General features: G+C 39.7%; 1 protein-coding gene across 2 annotated transcripts in view; it reads left to right on the forward strand.

Annotated features, from left to right (window-relative positions):
* The window catches only part of SLC35F1 (solute carrier family 35 member F1), a 370,737-nt gene extending 356,147 nt beyond the window's left edge, over positions 1–14,590 (forward strand). For both annotated transcript variants that reach the window (XM_074333488.1, XM_019740997.2), the window contains exon 8: positions 11,299–14,590. In XM_074333488.1, coding sequence (XP_074189589.1) covers positions 11,299–11,523 — 225 coding nt within the window. In that variant the 3' untranslated portion in view covers positions 11,524–14,590. The remainder of the gene's footprint in view (positions 1–11,298) is intronic.
* Positions 14,591–19,585: the final 4,995 nt, after the last annotated feature.

The raw sequence follows: 19,585 nt of genomic DNA on the forward strand, positions 1-19,585 counted from the left end.
TGAGGTGATAATTAAGCCCTTAGCTCAGTTATTGAATGAATAATTAATTACTTATTTTATTAATGTCATATGGCTGCTATAACAAATTCCCATAAAATTGGTAGCTTAAAACAAGAGGAATGTATTCTTTCACAGTTCTGGAGAGCAGAACTCTGAACTCTGTTTCACCAGGCTGAAATTAAGGTTCAGCCAAGCTGTGACCCGTCCAGAGACCCTAGGGGAGAATCTGTTCCTTTCCTCTTCCAGCTTCTGTGGCGGCCAGCATTCCTTGGCTTGTGCCTATGTCCCTTCAGTCTTTGAAGCCAGCATCTTCAAATCTCTCTCTGCTCCATCTTCACATCCCCTGCTTCTTTGTGTCCAAAATTTCCCTCTGCCTCCATCTTGTAAGATACATATGATTGCATATTCGCCTAAATGACCCAGGTATATTAGTCTGCTCAAGCTACCGTAACAAAATACTGCTGGTTGGGTGGGTGGCTTAAACAACAGAAATGTATGTCTTGTGCATCTGGAGGCTGGAGTCCCAGGTCAAGGTCCAGCAGGGTTCAGTTTCTGGTGAGGCTTCTCCTCCTGGCCTGCACACAGCTGCCTTCTCACCATGTCCTCACATGGCCTTTTTTCCGTGCGTAAGTGTGGGTAGGGAGGGGAGATGGGAGAGAGTGCACTCTAGTGTCTCTCCTTATAAGAACATGAATCCACCTTTATGACCTCATTTAACCTTAATTTAGGTTTCTTCCATATCAGCCCCATCTCTAAATATAGCTACATTGGGGGTCATGACTTCAACATACAAATTTGCAGGGGAGGAGGAGCACAAATCAGTCCGTAGCACCCAGGAAAATCTATTATCTTACGATCCTTTACTTATTAACATCTGCAAAGACCCTTTTTCCAAATAGGGTAACTAATATGCAAAGGTTCCAGGTTTTAGGTTCTGGATGTAAGGGTGGTGGGGGAGGAGGGCAGTTTTCAGCCAACTACATCAAGGAAGCAAAATGATTTGTCAAACTTACATATACTCAGGGATGTTCCAATATGATGTGTGCCAATAGAGAGTAGTTGCTCAAAATTAATAAACAAGGTAAAGCAGAATAGGAATTTATGAGTATTCCTGTGACTTCTATAATTATGCATCATTGTAAGAAAATGCAGCATAAATAAGTCCAAATGCTGAGCCTATAAACCAGGGGTTTATTATTTGCACTGACAAAAAAAACAAACAAACAAACAAAAAAACTGTTGTTATAGATGGATTAATTGGTGTGCTCTTCTTTTTAACAGCCAATTTTATAAATGCATTTGCAGTTCAACTTGATTCAGGAATGATTCAGAAAGGGCTATTGAGGAAAGTTTTTATATCTTTGCTTTAGCATTTACTCTTTGTAATATAAAGATAACAATAGCTAATATTTACTGAACATTTGCTATGTGCCAAGCGCTATTCTTCTTCTTAGTTACCTCATGAGTCACTAGAAGCATGGAGTGGTGAGGATGTTGTGCCAGATCACAGAGCAAGGAAGTGGCAAACAGAAGCAAACCCCACAATTCTGACCCTAGAGCTCATACTGTGAACCACCACTTGATATTCCCTGGAAAATATTATTAAGCATTTCTAAATTTATTATTAAGCATTTCTAAATTATTAAGCGTTTCTAAAACTCACCGCAGAGAGAAATAGCTAAGAAAGTTTACATTAGCATCAAGACCTTTAGTATAACAGATTTTAGTGTTATCAATTCTATTAGGGTTCTCCAGAGAAACATAGCCAATAGGCTGTGTGAACTTGCGTGTGTGTGTGTGTGTGTGTGTGTGTGTGTGTGTGTTCCTGTATATCTATAGAGAGAGAAAGCATATAGATTTACTTTGAGGAATTGGCTCACAGTACTGTAGAGGCTGGCAAGTTCTAAATCTGCACGGCAGTCTGGCAGGCTGGCAGGCTGGAGACCCAGGGGAGAGCGTTGGTGTGGTAGCTAAGTCCAAAGGCAGAATTCTTTCTTGCTCAGGGACCTCAGTCTTTTTCTCTTAAGGCCTTCAATGTATTGGATGAAGTTCATCTACTTTATGGGGAGTAACCTGCCTTAATCAAGGTCTACTGATTTAAAGTTAATCTCATCTGAAAAATACCTTCACAGCAACATCTAGACTGGTGTTTGACCAAATATCTAGGTACTATGGCCTAACCAAGTTGACGAATAAAATTAACTATCACAAGTCTATGTCCTGTCAGCTTGGCACCCATGTACATATCTCCCTACATCATACATAATCTCAAAATAACAGTAACAAGGTCATACTTTTGCCTGACATGATACAGCTGTCCTGCACACAACTGAAAACACACATTTGCCCCAAAAGAGGATGCAAACACCTTGGGAGATGTTCACTCTTCTCCTTGATATCCTATTACTTAAATACTATGATGTAAAGTCAGCAATACTTAAATACTATAATGTAAAATCAATACATCTTACATGATAAGCGAATAAGAGAAGAGAGAAAACAAAGATATTTCATATACACACAAACATATTCATACCAAAATAAGGAGTAAATACTCATGATAATTACAGTCCTCCTTTCTATAACTGGTCATGTGATTTAGCTGGTATTTATAACTACCTTCTTCCACTCCCCCTTCTGTATTCCATTTGTCCTCAGAAAGTACCTCAGTGGGTCATGGTTCTGTACCTGGTGGGGTGATCTAACCTTCATTCCTGAAGGGTCTGGGCCATTATTCATCCTGCCTGAATTGTGGTGGTGAAGTTTTCCATTGACTTGCTCACAGGGCATGGTGATACTAAGAGATACCTAACGGGTCTCCTGTATTCCAGACACACACCTCTAGCTCCATTGTGATACAGCAGCCCAACTTCCCCTCGGTAGCCAAGATCAGCCACCCCAGCCAGCACAGTAACAAGAACGCCCATTTTTCCCGGTTGATTGAGAAGCATGAGGAGCCCAAAGTGGCTGGGTGGCAGAGTCTTAACTTTCAGTCCCATGGAGTCATTGTGTCTCTTGGTGGGAACATGCCTCCCTTTGGGACTCAGACATTTAGGTCAGCAGAGCATAAGGTTGCAGTGACAGCAAGCAAAATGTTGCTAGTGGATCACTGGGGGCAATGGTGAGCAGGGCCACTTCCATTTCCACCTCTTGCTTCCATCGTAATGGAACAGGGGTTCTTTGAGATGTATGGAGCAGCATCACTACTACTTCTATAAATTGTCTTTCACTAGCTTAAAATTCAGTCTCCTGCAAAATCACTGCAGCCCAGCGTGCACCTCTGTGTTGTCTCTCATAGAGAACACAGATGTCTTTGTGTTGCAAGAGTCCAAATGTGGGAGTGAAGGCCACTGCTCAGTGTACCTTGCCCATAAATGTGACTACTGATAAGAATGATACATGGGAAGGTGACATAAATGAGCCATCAAACAGCCTTTGTTGTAACTGGGCCTATAATTAAACACTCCCACAGAGTAGTCCCCTTTTATTCCACTTCTGGTTTGGCTATTATGATCTTCTTTTGCTGGACTGCAGAGAAAAAAATCTGCGTGAACAAGATTTCTATCAATTCATCAAACCAAGTGAAAAAATGTCTATTTGCCATATCAAAGGTAATGGCAGAAATCCATTTTTAGGTTCCTCTTTTGCTGTACTCCTGTGTGAAATCACCCACAGGGGAAGATATTTGTCTGTACAAGAACCCTTACTGGCCTTAGATGTGATTGACCGCATAAATTTTACTGCCAGATGAACTGATTTTGCAAACCAAGCACGGGGCCGCGGAAACTAAACTGGGATTGCAGTGGGCAAGCACGGCCTGTTCCTGGGTGACAGTGTCACAACATAGAGAGGCAGGGGCCCTGGTTTCTGCTTGTCTCCTTAACAACGTGATGTTTAGAGGATAAACTGTTTCCCAGGTATTTAAATCTTAGCCATGTCTTGGTTTTCTGACATGGACAGACAATTGGCGTTTTGACTGGGGCACTCATTGATTTATTTTCTGTGTTGATTAGATGAATTTGTGGTTATTTCCTTTCTCCCAGTTGGAGAAAGAATGGGAGGTGAGGGGTGAGTTTAAGTATTCTTGGTCTCTAAACACAACCAATTTTGCTGTTTGTCAGTAGAGTATATCCCATGCCCACATTTGGTATTTTCTATGCTGTGGCCTAGAAGAAAGAAATATTGCAATATTTATTTAACCATAGGGATTTAGCCCTTTTTTTTTCCTTAAAAAAAAAAAAAGGAGAAGAGAGGGAAGAGGAGAAATAAGAGAAGGTAAGAGTAGGCTAAAGAGCAATAATAAGGCAATTCCAGAGAATTTGAAAAAGCTCTGGTTTCTCCAGGCAATTTATTTCCAGTTCAGTAAACTCAGAAGCAGAACTTTTGCCATTTTTAATAATAAAAATGATTTTGTTAGTTTAGTGCAGAGCCAAAATTCAGAGGTCAAGCATCAACTCGTTTATGTTGGCATCTCTGCGGAGCCAGGTCTGTCTAGTCTCCCTGCCCTGAATAGCAACTGGCTCAGACGCAGCGGCCATAGATCAGGACCAGGCAGAGCCTTTCGTCACAAGATCCCAGCCAGGCCCCAGCTTACAGCCTGCCCAGCAAGGAACAGCTTCCTCTGGTTCTGCTCCCACCATTCCACTCCCCGGTTCAAGATGTGGTCCTCACCCTTTGAGACACACTTGGCTGCCCAGCGATGTGTTGTCACTGCTGAGCGGTCCTCTCCTTCACACCCCAGGATATTCAGTAGAGTGGCTCTTTCCCTTCTGAGATTGTTGCCCCAAGGGTCGACCCTTCAATCCACAAATAAAGTAGGGACTCAAGAGAACTTGGGCTCCCCCAAATCCACTTATATCAGCCCATCGAATTTGGACTTAAAAACACGGCAACATTACATTGAATTATGATTCTCTCTTTTAAGAGTCATTTTACTTCATCACTGATAGGTCTTTAAAGTACCCTAGTACCTAGAATCTCCAAATTGTGTAATCTGGTTCTTTTAGAAACAGGATTGGGTTTATTTATTCCTGCTTGTTCTAGAAATCATGGTTAGATGTGCCAGTTGATTTATCTTTATATGTGCATTTTATATTACAGAGCATGGAAGTACAGACAAAAGGATTCTTTTTTTTTTTTTTTTTTTTTTACATTGCAGAGTATCCAGGACACTTTTCACAAACTTAATTAAAAGTCTAATTTTTCCTAATTTTTCCCAGATATAACTTGCCTGCTGAAATTGCCAGGCCCATCTCTCTACATGGAAATTCTTCCTAGAAGCTCTTGAACCCTCATATTTACCAGCCTGTGCCACATAACCCTGGGAATGACTTCCACATTCAAGCAATGTCCAAGGACACTTAGAAATATCCTCAAATTCATTTCTGTGTAACTTCCTTATACAGTTCAGAACCAAGTTTCAACTCTTACCATTATCCTGTTTCCAAATGGCATGCCTCTCTCAGTAGCAGGCTCACATCCAATAGACGCCTCTTGTTTGGGCAAGACAGCACGTCTTTTGGAGTTTTCGCAGTAATGTCATCCTTGAGCTATGGTCTGAGATATCTGGTATGTCTTCCCCCCCCTCATCATAGAGCTTAGGAACGCTTGAGTGCTTGAAAGTGTTGTCCCTTACTTATATGTCATACGTGAGGAGTCTTTAGGGTAACGTTTCTCTCAGGTTCCTCAGCTTCTCCAAAAAAAAATTCAGAAGGCAGATCCTATCAGATCAGCAAGAGCAGCCCACAGCTGTGTATGTGTGTGTGTACACAAAAAAGAAACAGAATATATGCTTGTTTAATTTAGATAGAATCATTTTTTGTTTATCCAGTTCTGTAATCCCCTTTCCTCCTAGCTATTGAGAAATTTTCTTTACCTCTTTTTTCTTTCTAATTTGAGCTTATTTTCTTCCTCCTCCCAACTGCATTTTCTCTGAGCTTCCTTGGCTCTCCAAGTTGGATCTAAATTAGATCTAAATCTAAATGTAAATCTCTCTCCTTTTTTCTCAGATAGCACCAAGTCTCATTGCCCTGTACCTAACTTTCCTAAGAAACCCTACCAACTACCCTTTTCAGGTCTTTCCTCTACTTCACAAGTGACAGTTTCTTTTTTCCATTGAATCATTGTAGGGTGTTTTGGGGTTGCTTTTCGTTTTCTTTTGAGATAGAACTGTGGTATATCTCTCCTTAAGAGCTAAAAGAATCTTTTAACTTTTCATTATCTATTAAATCAAAATTAGTTCTGATCTCTAATAAACCCGTGAAATCACTGAGCAAAAATAAGCAGAGTCCAACATCAGGCACATTATAAAAGCTGTGTTACGCAGAGACATCCACCATAAAGGGACCCTTTTAAAGTGCACTCTCCAGGAAAGAAGGACAAACCAGGCTTACGGTCTCGAAGTGGTTGGTACATATACTCGAAGTAGAGCTTAAACTCAGTCACTTCATCCTTCACCTTACACCTCTTGAGCGTCCGCCATGTTCACCTCTGCTCTCCCCTGCTGACTTCTTCGTCAAGGTAGAAAAAGAAAGCTGCCCTTGAAAATTGTTCTCTTCCTCACATATTCTAGTTGATACAAATGTACTTTGAAATGGCTTTCAAACCATGCAGCTTTCTATTTGTATAAACTTAGGCTCATTAAAGTCATTAGTTTATTAAAACTCAACTGGGATGTTTAATATCAAAGCTAAAATGAAAATTTGGTCTGTCCTTAATTGATGTACTGAATGTCCCATTAGCTAACTAGTAATCATATTGAAATGCCAGCTGGCTAAGAGCTAGGTTTAATCCCGAGCTGGAGGTTAAAGAGCTCTGGGCAGCCTTATCATCAGTCTTCCAAGCCACGCCTCTGGATAATGGCTTGTGTCCCAGATAGATTGCTCCAAGTAACACACAACTATTCTCCTTCTGTGTCACGAGTGCTTCCCGATCCTTGTTAGCTAAGAGACCTGTCAAGGTGGCAAAAGGCAGTAGCAAAGTAAACAGCGTGTGCAGTGTGGTAGTGTTAATTCAAAGTGCATCCCTTCTCAGCTTCTCAAAGCTACAAGTCGGGTAAATGCAGGCAGAAGTGTGCGTGCAGCACAGAACCGACAGCATCTCCTGACGGGCTCCATTTGGCTGGGAGAGGACCACAAAGTACATTTAGACAACAGCCCATGTTCGTAAATGGAAATAGGAAGCCTCTACCTGAAACTTGCCTCATCCATAACTCGGAGATGGCTTTCTGTCCCCTTCAGTGCACCAGAGTAGTTCTGTTCTCTTTGCTTAGGGAACTACACATGAGTATTTCTTTGCAGATCACAAGCGAAGCAGCTGGAAATATATAGAATTTTTGTTGAATTGATTGGTTCTTTAAATGAATGCTCCATTGGGATAAGTGCAGAATCCAGACCTGAGGGTCATCCTATGACCCTCATTATTTTTTCTATAAATCTCTAAAGAGTAAAAATAAACTTTTTCTCACACTTTTAAAAAAAAAAAATCAAATCTTCCTGTCATTATTTCTAACACTCAGTATTTATACAGATTAATCATAAAGCTTGCCTTACTTCTCCCTTTTTGGACTTATTTGTTAAATAAAAACTTTCTCTATTGTCTATTAATACAATCTCTTGGGTGACTTCCAAGCTGTCTCTGCCATATAAAATTCCATGCTATCTATATTTTGAACAATTTTAGAATGAATTTTGTATGAATTAAATGGAAATAGAGTACTGCTGAATGTGTTATCATCCTACAGTTATGTTCCTGGAAAATGCTTTGTATTGCATTTATCATTCAATATGGTGGGCCCATGTCCAAAAAAGGGATAATTCAGGTATTGTTTCTTACAATGGCAAAGGCATTAGCTTTAGAAAAATGAATATTAAAATATATGTCATACTGATCAAGTCAGAATATGGGAGCCAAAATCAGAAATTGAGAGGAATTCAAATCCTTTTCACTGAATACCTTGTATCAACATTTTTCCTGTTCCTACTGCTACATTATTTCAAACACCAAATCCAAGTTTAGGGAACCTCCTGTTCCAATCCACTGATCAACAGCTCTCAGTCTTCTACTCAGATTCTTGCCTTTTGTAGTGTCCCTCCCAATTCATCATCCTTATCACTCTCCTTTGACTGACTCCAGGTTGGAAGATGCCTTTTGGAGTCAGTGATTAAGAATCAGCACTATGACTTCCCTATCAACGAGTTTTTGTTTCATATTTTACGTATGAGAAATGACATTGGATTATTAAGTTTAAAGTTTCAAAAATTGCAATACAGGCCGATTTTTTGGTACAGGCCGATTTTTACTTTTTTCTTTCTTTAGTCTGAAACGTCTCCATAATTAAATTCATTCATCCATTCAAAATAACCAATAGCAAGTAACCTATAGTAGATGCCTACACTATGCCAGGCTCTGTGCTTGGCCTTGGTCAAGAAAGACACAGTCCCAAGTTAAGGGACTAAGAGAAAAAGGCAATTTAATCCATGATTATATAAGGGTTATAAGAGCATGCTATAAAAAATAACAACAAAGCAATACCGATAATAATAACAACAATGAAGCCAGTAGGAATTGACTGCTTTACATGCTTTATTTAATTTAATCTTTATAGCCACTCTATATAGTAGGCACACTTATTATCCCCACTTTACTGATAAGGAAACTTGGGCCTGGAAAGGTTAAGAAACTTGTGCATAATGACAACTAGAAAGTAGTAGAGCTGGGATTTGAATCCAGTTTATAGTAGAATGCAGTTCTAAGCTCGAAGCCCCCGTTCTTAATCTCTGCCTCCATCTGCTGCAATAGAGGCAGACTCACATCTAGACCTGCAAGGCTCTAAAGAGGCATGAGTGGAGTTTTGAAAATGAAAGTTATTGACAAAATATTTGAAATGATGGTAAAATTAGGAACAAACCCATTTCATTCACCAAAGTTTCAGATAAAGGATAAAACTCTTGAATGTAGAATTTCAGGAAGCAAGTTTGGGGGTAAATAGGTTTTCTGAGATCATATACAACAGTACTGAGTTAGTGGTCTTCTTTTCCTATCATTTTATTTTACAAAAAGTAAAGCACATTTAAGTTCATTGGGAAAAGCTGAATTAATTATTTCAAATTAATTAAGTAAAGCTGTTACAAGCTGAGTCTAAGGTATAAATCCATCTGAGGAAGTATTATCATATGGTTTTCTTTCTAGAAAGAAAATCAGAAAATGATCTTTTGTCTTAGCTACCTTGTTGCTGCTAATAGATACATAAAATAAAATAAAAAGGAGGGGGGAAGGTAGGAAAGAAAATAGGAAGGAAGGGAGCAAGGAAGGAAGGAAAACACCCACCACCATGGCAGGAACTTACGCCAAAGGACTATTGTAGGGACAGAGTCCCAGAGAGCAGTTTCCAGGCTTGCAGCCTCACGTGGAAAGGTGCTGGTTCAGGTAGTAGATGGTTATCAGCTGTGACTAATTGGCCATCAGATGTAACCAGTTAGCCATTAGCTACTGATATAACTGCCGTGGCGCGGATTGGGGATTGGGGATTGCAGTAAGCAGTAAGCAGTAAGCAGTAAGCAAGTGAGGTTGGTTGGCAGAGAAGTGGAAGGCGGTTTCAGATCCTGTGGCTCCTGCTGCCTGTGTCTCTAACCCAGCCTCCAGTGAGAATATAGTGGTATGACTCCCCTAGCTATGGCTCCGTGGGTGTTCCTTTTTGGCCTCACCACGTCCTGCATTCTTATATGGAGAGCGGAACCAGAGACCCCACATGACACTCTGCATGACAACTATCTTTTCTATGTGCCATTTTCAAGACTGTCTTTCCTATTATAACCATCTTTTTACTCTTCATTATAGCTTTGCTTCTTACTTTATAGATTTTCTGGATACTTTTCCTGTTCTCCTTTCTTCCAGCTTCCAATTAACTTTTGTCTTTTTACCAGGTTTTAGTTCTTTTTATGAGCATAAAAATAAAATAGGAAAATCAAATTGATCCTTTTTTTCTCACGATACAGGATGTGGTCAAGACAGGAACAATAGCAATTTACTAAAATGAGGTTTAACATGCCATAGTGCTTTGTATTTGTTTGTCCCCTGCTTCTTTACTGAGACTATTAAGTTCTTGATGGTAATGTTTTCATTTCTTTTTCCCAGTACAAAGTTCAATGTTTGATATAGAGAAGTCATAGAAGAAACTATTTGTTGAATGGAATGAATGAATGAATGAATTGAATGAATGAATGAAAGAATGAATGAAATAACAGAAAAGGCAATACAGTGGGTTACCTGTGTCTCCAACTTTCCCCCAGTAACTACTCAAGTAACTATGAAGTTCCAGTATAACTACTCAAGATACAGAATTTGTAATTTTTCAAAAATATTTGTAAATTCTTGGGCATTTGTATAAACCAATATTTTCTTTTTTTCTTATAAAACTCTACGAATTGTTAAGCAAGTAGTTTAGAAAGAAGTATGCTATATATACAGAGGCTGCCAAAAAATGTATACACATTTTAAGAAAGAAAAACTGTATTAAAATTGTAATATTCAATATATACTGATAACAAAAGATGAATACAAGCCACGTTTGACTTCTGCAATTACAAGAGGTGCTCAACGTGGTTACCATCAGCATCCAGACACTTCTGATGACGGCGAACTACTGCTTGAGCAACGTTGACCAAAGTGTCCACTTGTATACATTTTTTGGCACCCATGGTATAGACCTGTTTGATTTTGTTTTCAGAGTAGTAGGGCAAGAATGGAACATTATACTGTTTCTTTCCATGCAAGGATAATCTAACCTTGCAAAGATAGTCAATAACAGTTCCTACTAGGAAGACAAATAGTGCCTGAATTGGATTAAAGTGAAATAAGAGTCTCTGAATTCAGCTGTGTCAGGGAGGGATTTGGTGTTTATGGCTTCATTACCTTAAATGGAATATCTATATTTCTCCTGGGTTTAATAAAGCCAAAAACAGCCAACTGTTTGTTGAGTGATTGGAGATTTTTTGCTTTTAACTTGATGTATTTTAATTTGTACTTAACTAGCTCTCGCACATCAGGTACTCACTGGCATTTTAAGAACAATTAGCTAAGTGTTCCTCTGTGTTAGCAACAGAGTCAAGAAAAAAGATAAGGAAAATCAATAAGGCCAAGCCAGTTTAGGAAGAGAAAATTCACTTTCCATCACGAACATTGACCAGTTCATCAAGCTGCCTATTCTCAGAGGGAGCGGGTCCACTGGTCTCTCTGGGCCTCATTACATATAAGTAGTTCTGCTCCGAGAGCTAATTGACTTTACTGTTGTGTTTTTAGTTTTCAGGACTGTATCTCCTGTCTTTCTTCACCATCCTCATCGGGCTGGTGCTCTATTCCTCCACCTCCACATACATAGCCCAGGACCCCCGGGTGTACAAGCAGTTCCGTAATCCTTCCGGACCGGTTGTGGACCTACCGGCCACAGCTCAGCTGGAGCCTTCGGTCACCTACACCAGTCTGGGCCAGGAGACCGAAGAGGAGCCCCACGTCCGCGTGGCCTAAGAGGACGCCCTGCCTGCCCACTGAGGACAGTGCAGTGGCCACGTGTTCGTCCATCATCTCTGTATTGTACATAGAGAAAGGTATTTATTAGGTGTGGTTTAGACAGGTGGGCTGCAAATCCAAAAGCCTGTAAAAGGCACAAGCTAAACATCACTGGAGACACAGGTTCCGATCCACCTGATGGAGAGATGCCTCGCTTGTGTGTATCCTGATCACACACTCCCACCCCCACCCCCACCCCACATTAATTACTGAGAACATTTTCAAACAAAAGCAAGTATTATTATTATTTGTATTATTATTGATATTCTTATTACACTGAGTTTCAGGAGGATGTTTTGTACTCCTGATGGGAACTATTGCCAGACCCACATGTAGTTAACATAAATCCCACTTTTCTATGGCAAGTCACTTTGTAAGAATCATACTTTTATGTTATTTTATGTTTGGCACAGTCTATATGAGTGCTGCAGGCCACAGGAGCTCCACCCTGAGAGGTTCCCTTATCTGAGGGACCTGGTGGCTAATGGTTTCCTCTGTTACCTGTTGGATTGCCTGCTCAATAAGTATTTTGTGCTGTGACCCTTGTGGGGAGGGGCAACTGACCATATACTTCTCTATTCTAGGAATAGATATAAAACAAACGTGTTAGCTTTTTTATATTTTAATCTCGGATGACTCCAGACCATTGCGTTTCTGTTGTGCCACATGGTTCTGCTAATCGAGTCCCTGTAATAACAGAATAAGGAATGTTCCATTTCTGTGGCTTATGGGGAACCCCAGAAATAATATGATTTGTGTTTAGGATAATATATATATATTTAAATCTTTCTGTCCCTCCTTATATCCCCTCTTCAAAAAAGTAGATTTGCTTTTCTTTTTTCCCTAGATTTCTTTAGTGATGATATGGAAATTAAGGCATTGGAAAAAGCCATGGTCCTCTGCCCTCTTAATTGTGGGACACCCTTTTTGAAATACACCAGCATGGAAATTACCTTTCTTGTAGAGTGTCATTGGTGGCCTCCCAGCAAAGTGAAGTCCCTGACAACAGCTCGATTGATTTGTTTGACCACTTTACAGTGGTAAAAACGTCGCCAATGAGAAAGTCTGGCATTTGGGTGTTATCGGGCATCCATTCAATAACAGACTATATCAACACAACATCCTTACGCATACAGAGAATTATTACAGGGTCCTGATAAGGCTTTGAATGATATGTCACTAGTCTAGTTTTGTTGGCTTAAAATAACCCCCTTTTCAAACACAAGAAATCAAAAAACACCGCAGACCTCTATGAATTAGAAATAGGTTCTACGTGTCAGTATGTGAACTGGTCTTTAAGTTTGGCTGGCTTCAGTAACATTCAAAAAGATCCTCGATGAGGTTACAGGGTTTGTAAAGGAAAAATAAATGCTTATGAAACTTTGGGCAATTCAAACCAATACATCTTAAGCAAGCAAAGCAAACACCAGAGGGGTCTCTGTACAGTAGGAGGACCAATTACAGCTTAGTCAGGATTCCCAGAGAGCCTGAACAAGGCCTAAATACGGAGGCCATAGCATCCCAGGCTGTCAGCCAGCACCCATGTGGTCCTACTGCCTGCATTCTACCCAGGGCAGGTAGTCTGCCCTCGGAGATGGGAAAGAAAAGTATCTTCTCTGGTATGCAGATCTTACGGTCATCTGTGTTCAGTCCCCTTAAAAACATGTTTTTTTTCTTCCCTCTGGAAAAACAATCAACGTTAAAGCTATATCAAGTCAAAACAACTTTGCCAATGCCTGCTCTCTGCTACCTTTTAACCTAATTAAATACCTTTCTCTGAATATTTTGTCCATTCCTATCTGAAGACCTTTAAAGACTGTGGTTTTATTTTTGTGTTTACATTCGTTTGGTTTGCATAATTTGCTTGATTTATTGCATTTTTAGTATTTATTTTAAGCCAAATGTTTTAGTCTTTTTTATTCATTTTTATGACACTAATTTGTAGATGTTTAGTAAAATCTTATGAGAAATAAGTGGATGAAAATTTTCCCAGTAGACTCAGTGGACTGGGAATTTTTCTTTTTTTTTAAATTTCAAAAAGGTTTGCAATCAATTTAGTTTAGGATGGCTAAAAGCTGCCATCTGAATTATTTTCTAGGCTATTTTAATTGACTCCATTGTATGGAAACGAAGTGTAAATGTTGAGGAGAATTCACTGTATACCCTTTATCATCCCGCGTCCTTGAGCACAAGACTTTCACTGGGGTACCTCACTCTGTCGGCTTGTCTCCATTCAGAAAGGCTGACCACACTGAATTATCCGAGATCAGGAGTTCCAGATTAGCCCTTTGGAAAAAAAGAAAATAGCAGCAAACACACTCTTTTTCTGTGTAAAAACATTGATCCTTTGGGAGTAGGGAGGGACATGGGACATTAACTCTAGCTATTTTTGTTTCTGGAATCTCATAACCTCAGTGGACACCAGCAAAAATTTGAGCTTTTCAGTCCACCACCACTCCCTCTTCCATGAATGAGACTAGCAGATTGTACAGAATTTGATTGGATAAGTGAACCACAGTTTTCTTAAACCCAGATAAGTGGTGGTTCTGACTTTCTCTCTGAAAACCTGCACTGGGGACATAGCTTGCCTTGGTCACGTTTTCCCTCAGCTCCAAACTCTGACATACACAACCAGGTAGACCAAGCAATAGAAAAATTTGCACCACTGTGTCCCATGAAAATGTTTCAATGTTTAGTTTAGGTATTGCTAACTCGTGCTATTAACCTTTTGACAAGCGTGTAGTATTATTTGTTTTGGGTTTGTTTTTGATTTATAACCATTTAGTAGTCCCCAGCTAGCTACCAGTACAGACTTTACCCCATGGGTAGGATTCTATTGTCAGGCCACATAACAAAGCACATTAATCCAGACACTGCAAATGGAAAATATGAACCAAAAAAGAAATTTACACTGATAAGTTGAACAAACTCTCCATTTTTGATATTTGCATGCTCCCCTATGGACTGGCTGTGGCAATGTAATGCCTGTATAATGTTTTCAAATAAAAATAAATGCTTTATGAAAGCACCGAGTTCTTGGTTTTCTTGAGTGTTTGTCTGCACTATGACAACCATGGAAGTAGTTCCTGGGGGATGCTAGAAATAGCAACGAAAGTAGATAGCAGGGTACATGTCAAAATAAAAACCAGCAAGAAAATATTTCCAAATTAGGAAAGGCACAGTTGGTCTCAGAGCTGTAGCTTCGAAAAGCCAAATTGAACATGTTTGTCGTTTGCAAAATTAATTATTTGGATGCTTAAGAAGACTCTGGGCCTACAACTTCCAGACCCACATTTAAAACACATGTACGACAATATAAACTGACCCCCAAGAAACAGTTTCTCATAAAGAAGCAAAGTTCTGTGTAGGCTGCCCGTGGCACAATGCCAGGCTTAAAGGGTGAGCATTCTTCCCGAGCACATTTATAAAGCAGAGCCGTTCACGCTTTTGCTTAGAGGTGTGATGACACTCAGAGGTGTCATGATGACACTGTGTCTTGTCATCGTCCCCCTCCACTAACCGCAGCCACCTAGCAAACCCTTAAGTACTTAGAGATGATTGTATATAAATTTACATGTTCTTGTCATTCGTATTCACAATCAGACCTCAGAAATTAAGTGAGTCGAAAAGACTGTGTGTCCAAGTTGTGTATTTAAAATATTTTTAAAAGAAAAACATTCATTTTTCAGGAAAAAAAGGAACACTGATCTTTTATAAAGTATTCTTAGGTTGACATCCATCATGATTTGCTTTTATAAATAGTTAGAACAGAACGTACTTAATATAAATAATTTGCTTGAAAAAAATGTGACGCACAGTTTAAAAAAGAATTTTTTTCTTGAAAACTGTAAATCTTCCTCTAAGGCACTGTTTGTTTTTATGTAGTAAACTCTTAGATCATAGATGAAATACCATTGAATGTCAACCCAGCCTATGTCCAAATGTCCAACCATTCTAAATTATTGGGGTCAAAGTAGTATATATGATAAATGTATACGTCATGTTTATTCTGTCTTCCCAATGAATTATAATTTTCTTAAGGAAAAGAACTGAGTTTCCTAAATGCTTGGAAGTTCTTGCAAAGGCAAGACAAAGCAGCACTTGAATGATTTGTGTAACTGTTAGCGTGAAAGAAAAAGAGAAATAAGCAAAATTCAGCAGGAGAGCTATAATTTATTACATTGTCTTGATGCTCCAAAGGAAAGCAAATTGTAACGTCTGAAATAACAGGAACTGGCATCAGATCCAATTTATCTTCAGTGCCTAGAAAAAACACCTTGTACACGGAAGGCACTCATGCATCCCCCTTTTTTTATGTAATCTAACTTCTAAATCAGAAATGCAAAGTACAAGGGCATTCTATTACAAAATGTTTCCTTTTTCCCTTCTACTACTCTGAAGTACTTTTCCTGTAAAATCCCTGTTCTTGGAAAGCAAGCAATCATCTAGTCCACTTAAATGCACACTTGAATTTTTTGCAAACTCTTAAAATGTTTGTCCGTTCAGGTTGGCCTTTGGATATAAATCAGATTGAAGTTCTTTTTTTTTTTTTTTACTTGTATATTGCGTCTTTTATTTTATAACACTGCATCTTTATGTAATGTACACTGTTCTTCCTTTTTTCTTTGGTTTCTTTTTCTGTTCTTCTGTCTTTTTTCTTTCTGCAAGCACAAACAGAGTGCTCTCTATGGGCCACCTAGGCAGTGTCTCTGCCCTTTATTCTCTATGTGGTCAAAAATGTTTAATTCAGGAAAATTATAATACAGCTGAAAAGCCCCACACCTACCAGATGGCCTTTCATTAGTGCCTGAGAGGACAAGCCATTGTGTGCCACTTTTCAGACGATCAGACAAGTTGCCTCCAAACATTGCTGAAGCCTTATTAACAAGGAAAACTAATGATCAGAGAGGGAGAAGGTCTCTGGGAATAGACTAAAATTAGGGGCTTTCATCTAGATAGACAAAGACTTGGTGTGGTTAAGACTAAATCTATAAAAGCGTAAAAATGAGCTTGTTCACCAAGCCTCATCATTAGAGCTGGGAATGATCCCATAATGTTTGGAGGATAATTTCAGGATAGCTAAATATTACTTTACATAATGGGGAGTAATCTTCTTGGACTATTATCCCAAAGTGATGGCACTGGCTGAAAATGTGGTAGGTCACCTAATAGATGGGAGAGCTACAATGGGGCATTAAGTAGGCTGTGTAATTCATTATCCAACCCGTTAACACTTTAAAGAGTGAAATCAGGCACTATTAATAAGTGTGTCTGGACAATAAGCGTCTGTCACAGGCAAACCTGGATGTGTGGTCACCCTGGCTTTAAGAGATACTTCGGTACATCCCTCACCGTGGGAAGTTGGCAGTACAGTGGATAGCCACGTCGTCCTGCCACTAGATGTCACTGTCGAAGGTGAAACATCAGGTGGAAGCCCACCACCTGCCCACAGTGAGTGAGGCTGTTTGTTACTGGACTCATTCTTGGAGGGCAGCTCCTGCCAGAGTTCCCATCTTACTATTCAGACCTTGCAAACATTATGGCCAGGGGTGGTGGAGAAGTGAGAGGAGTCCCAGTGGTAATATCTCAATCATCTTGCCACTGTTTCATTGCTAAGTGTGTAAAAAAGTAAAAGAACAAGAGAGAAACATGGGAGGCTAAAAGAGCCAGTACTGCTGAAATCGTTCATACCATATTTCCCCGAAAATAAGACCAGGTCTTACATGAATTTTTTCTCCAAAAGATGCATTAGGGCACATTCTGAGGAGATATCTTATTTTTTCATGTGCAACAATCTACATTTATTCAAATACAGTCAAGTCATCTTCTTCTGGAACATTGTCATAATGTACTAAATGCGTCCGTCTGGCTGACGATCTTAACTGGGGCTTATTTTCAGGGTAGGTCTGATTTACAGGGAAACATGGTAATTAAATTACATTAGAAGCCAACGCAACCACACATTTCAAGAAATGCTGAATGACAAATAAATGCATACATGAATGAATGCATATTCCTCATGGAAGGAAGTAGACTCCTAAGTGCTGAAGAGCAGATGCCTTGTAGCAGGGGAATCAAAACCATTCTGCAATTCTGCAACAACGTTTTTCCCAACAGTGTCCACAAACACCATTTCTGGGATTTGGGGCTAAAGGGTTGAAACATGGGGTGATGCACATTTTTGTGTAAAGTTGGGTCTTGCTCATGCCTTTCTTGACCTTGTCTTTGTAGGTAAGAAATATTTCCATGGTACCCAAAGAGGTTTGATAAATTTTAAGTAATAGTAATAATTGCCATTTCACAGATGGTTGGCCACCTGCCAATTTCCCAGCAAACTAGAAAAGCAATAAAGAAAATCTACTTGTTCTTAAAATGACTACTTTTCTAAATGAAATTACTAAAGAGAGAGGAACTTGGCTAATCACTGGAATAATCAAAACAGTTTCATTATGGGACTCCCTGTGAGCTTTTGTTTGAATTCTCTAATGTAGTTTTTGGCATTAAATAGGATTTTAAAAGCTAAATAGGTCACACATGCATACAAATGGTTGAGTGAATCACATAACTGCTTTATGTGTCTCAAGACTCTGCTTATCAGGCTGCATTTTAATTAAAAGGAAAATTGTCAGGGAGAGAGGAAAACGTAATGTGGGGAGTTTGGTGTCATGGTTGAAAACTAAAGCTTCACTTGGCATTCAGTTTCCAATTCATAATCATGACTTCCAAACAACAATGAAGTTCATTTTCACTTTAGTCACAAGCTTAGACACAGAACTTGAGAGCTGCAGGGAACACTGGAAATCACTTCATTCAAAATTTCAAGTCGTTTTAGGACGTGTAAGGGTGGAGATGGTTTAGTTGAAGGAAAGATGTTTAGCCTGGGGAAACTACAGCCTTGTTTACCACTGGCAAAATCCTGTGGCTAACACCGTGGTGTGTGAGTCCCCACTTAGAGAGGCTGTTCTGTGATCACTAGAAACCAGAGTCAGAGCTAATAGATCCTTCCCATGTACTTGGCCAGGCAGCTTGTTAGGCAGCTAGGCTAAGAGGTTTTTAGGAGGATCCCAATTTCCAAACAACTCTGCAAATAGAATCCCAAAGAGAAAAGAAAGGAAAACCACCTGGTGTGTCCAAGGCACACTGTCTTTGCCCTTCTGGATTGAATCCATCCAGGCAGATGTGCAGACAGAAAGCTGTCTCTCTACTACCCCTATCAACACACCAGTGTAAGTGGGGTCTTTGGGACTGGCCTTCCCCACGAGACTCGCAAAACCAGACTACCTATTAAAAGTTGCAATGGTCCATCTGTAACTGCTGTCCCAGGGTTGGGAACTCACTGCTTCCATGGGGCGATATCCATTAGTTCTCCAGACATCCACTAGTTCTCACTCCTATATTATTCAAGGCCTATGGCAGGTCAGCGTCACAAATAAGGCTGCTGGGAAACACAAGTCACCTGCCATAGGATGAAGGCAAGACTTGACTCTGAGGTGAAGGCGCTTGTATGTTCCTCCTGACTATTGGAGCAACATAAAACACTCAAACCAGTGCCCCTTGTGATGAAAGGGGAATAAAAGTCACCGAACACAAAATCATGATATTTCAGCTCTGAAATTTTGATGGCAAAATTTGCCCCTGCTTTTCCTAAGAGGTACATGCTGCTGTTCATCCTGGCATCAGAGTCTCTTGGGGTTCCATGGGGCCACCACCACCTAATTCCTGGGTTCCTGGGGTAATTTTTGATGAAAGCTCCCTTGTACTATTTCTCTCATGGTTGACTGAATGCATTGTGTGTTTGTAATGTAATCTTTTTTGATTCTTGACATTATAAATAAACAGATTTTGATGTACTCATACAATTTTCATATTTATATTATAATGATAATATAGAAATCTTCTTCAAGGTACGGCATACCTCCCATCTGTTTCTGATGTGAATGTACTAGCATCTGCTTTTTGGCATTATATTATTTCTGTCTATTCCTCCTGAAATGATTGACTCAGCATTCACTGCCATCTT

Source organism: Rhinolophus sinicus, linkage group LG05, assembly GCF_036562045.2.
Source record: "Rhinolophus sinicus isolate RSC01 linkage group LG05, ASM3656204v1, whole genome shotgun sequence".
In the NCBI taxonomy this organism is placed as follows: Eukaryota; Metazoa; Chordata; class Mammalia; order Chiroptera; family Rhinolophidae; genus Rhinolophus; species Rhinolophus sinicus.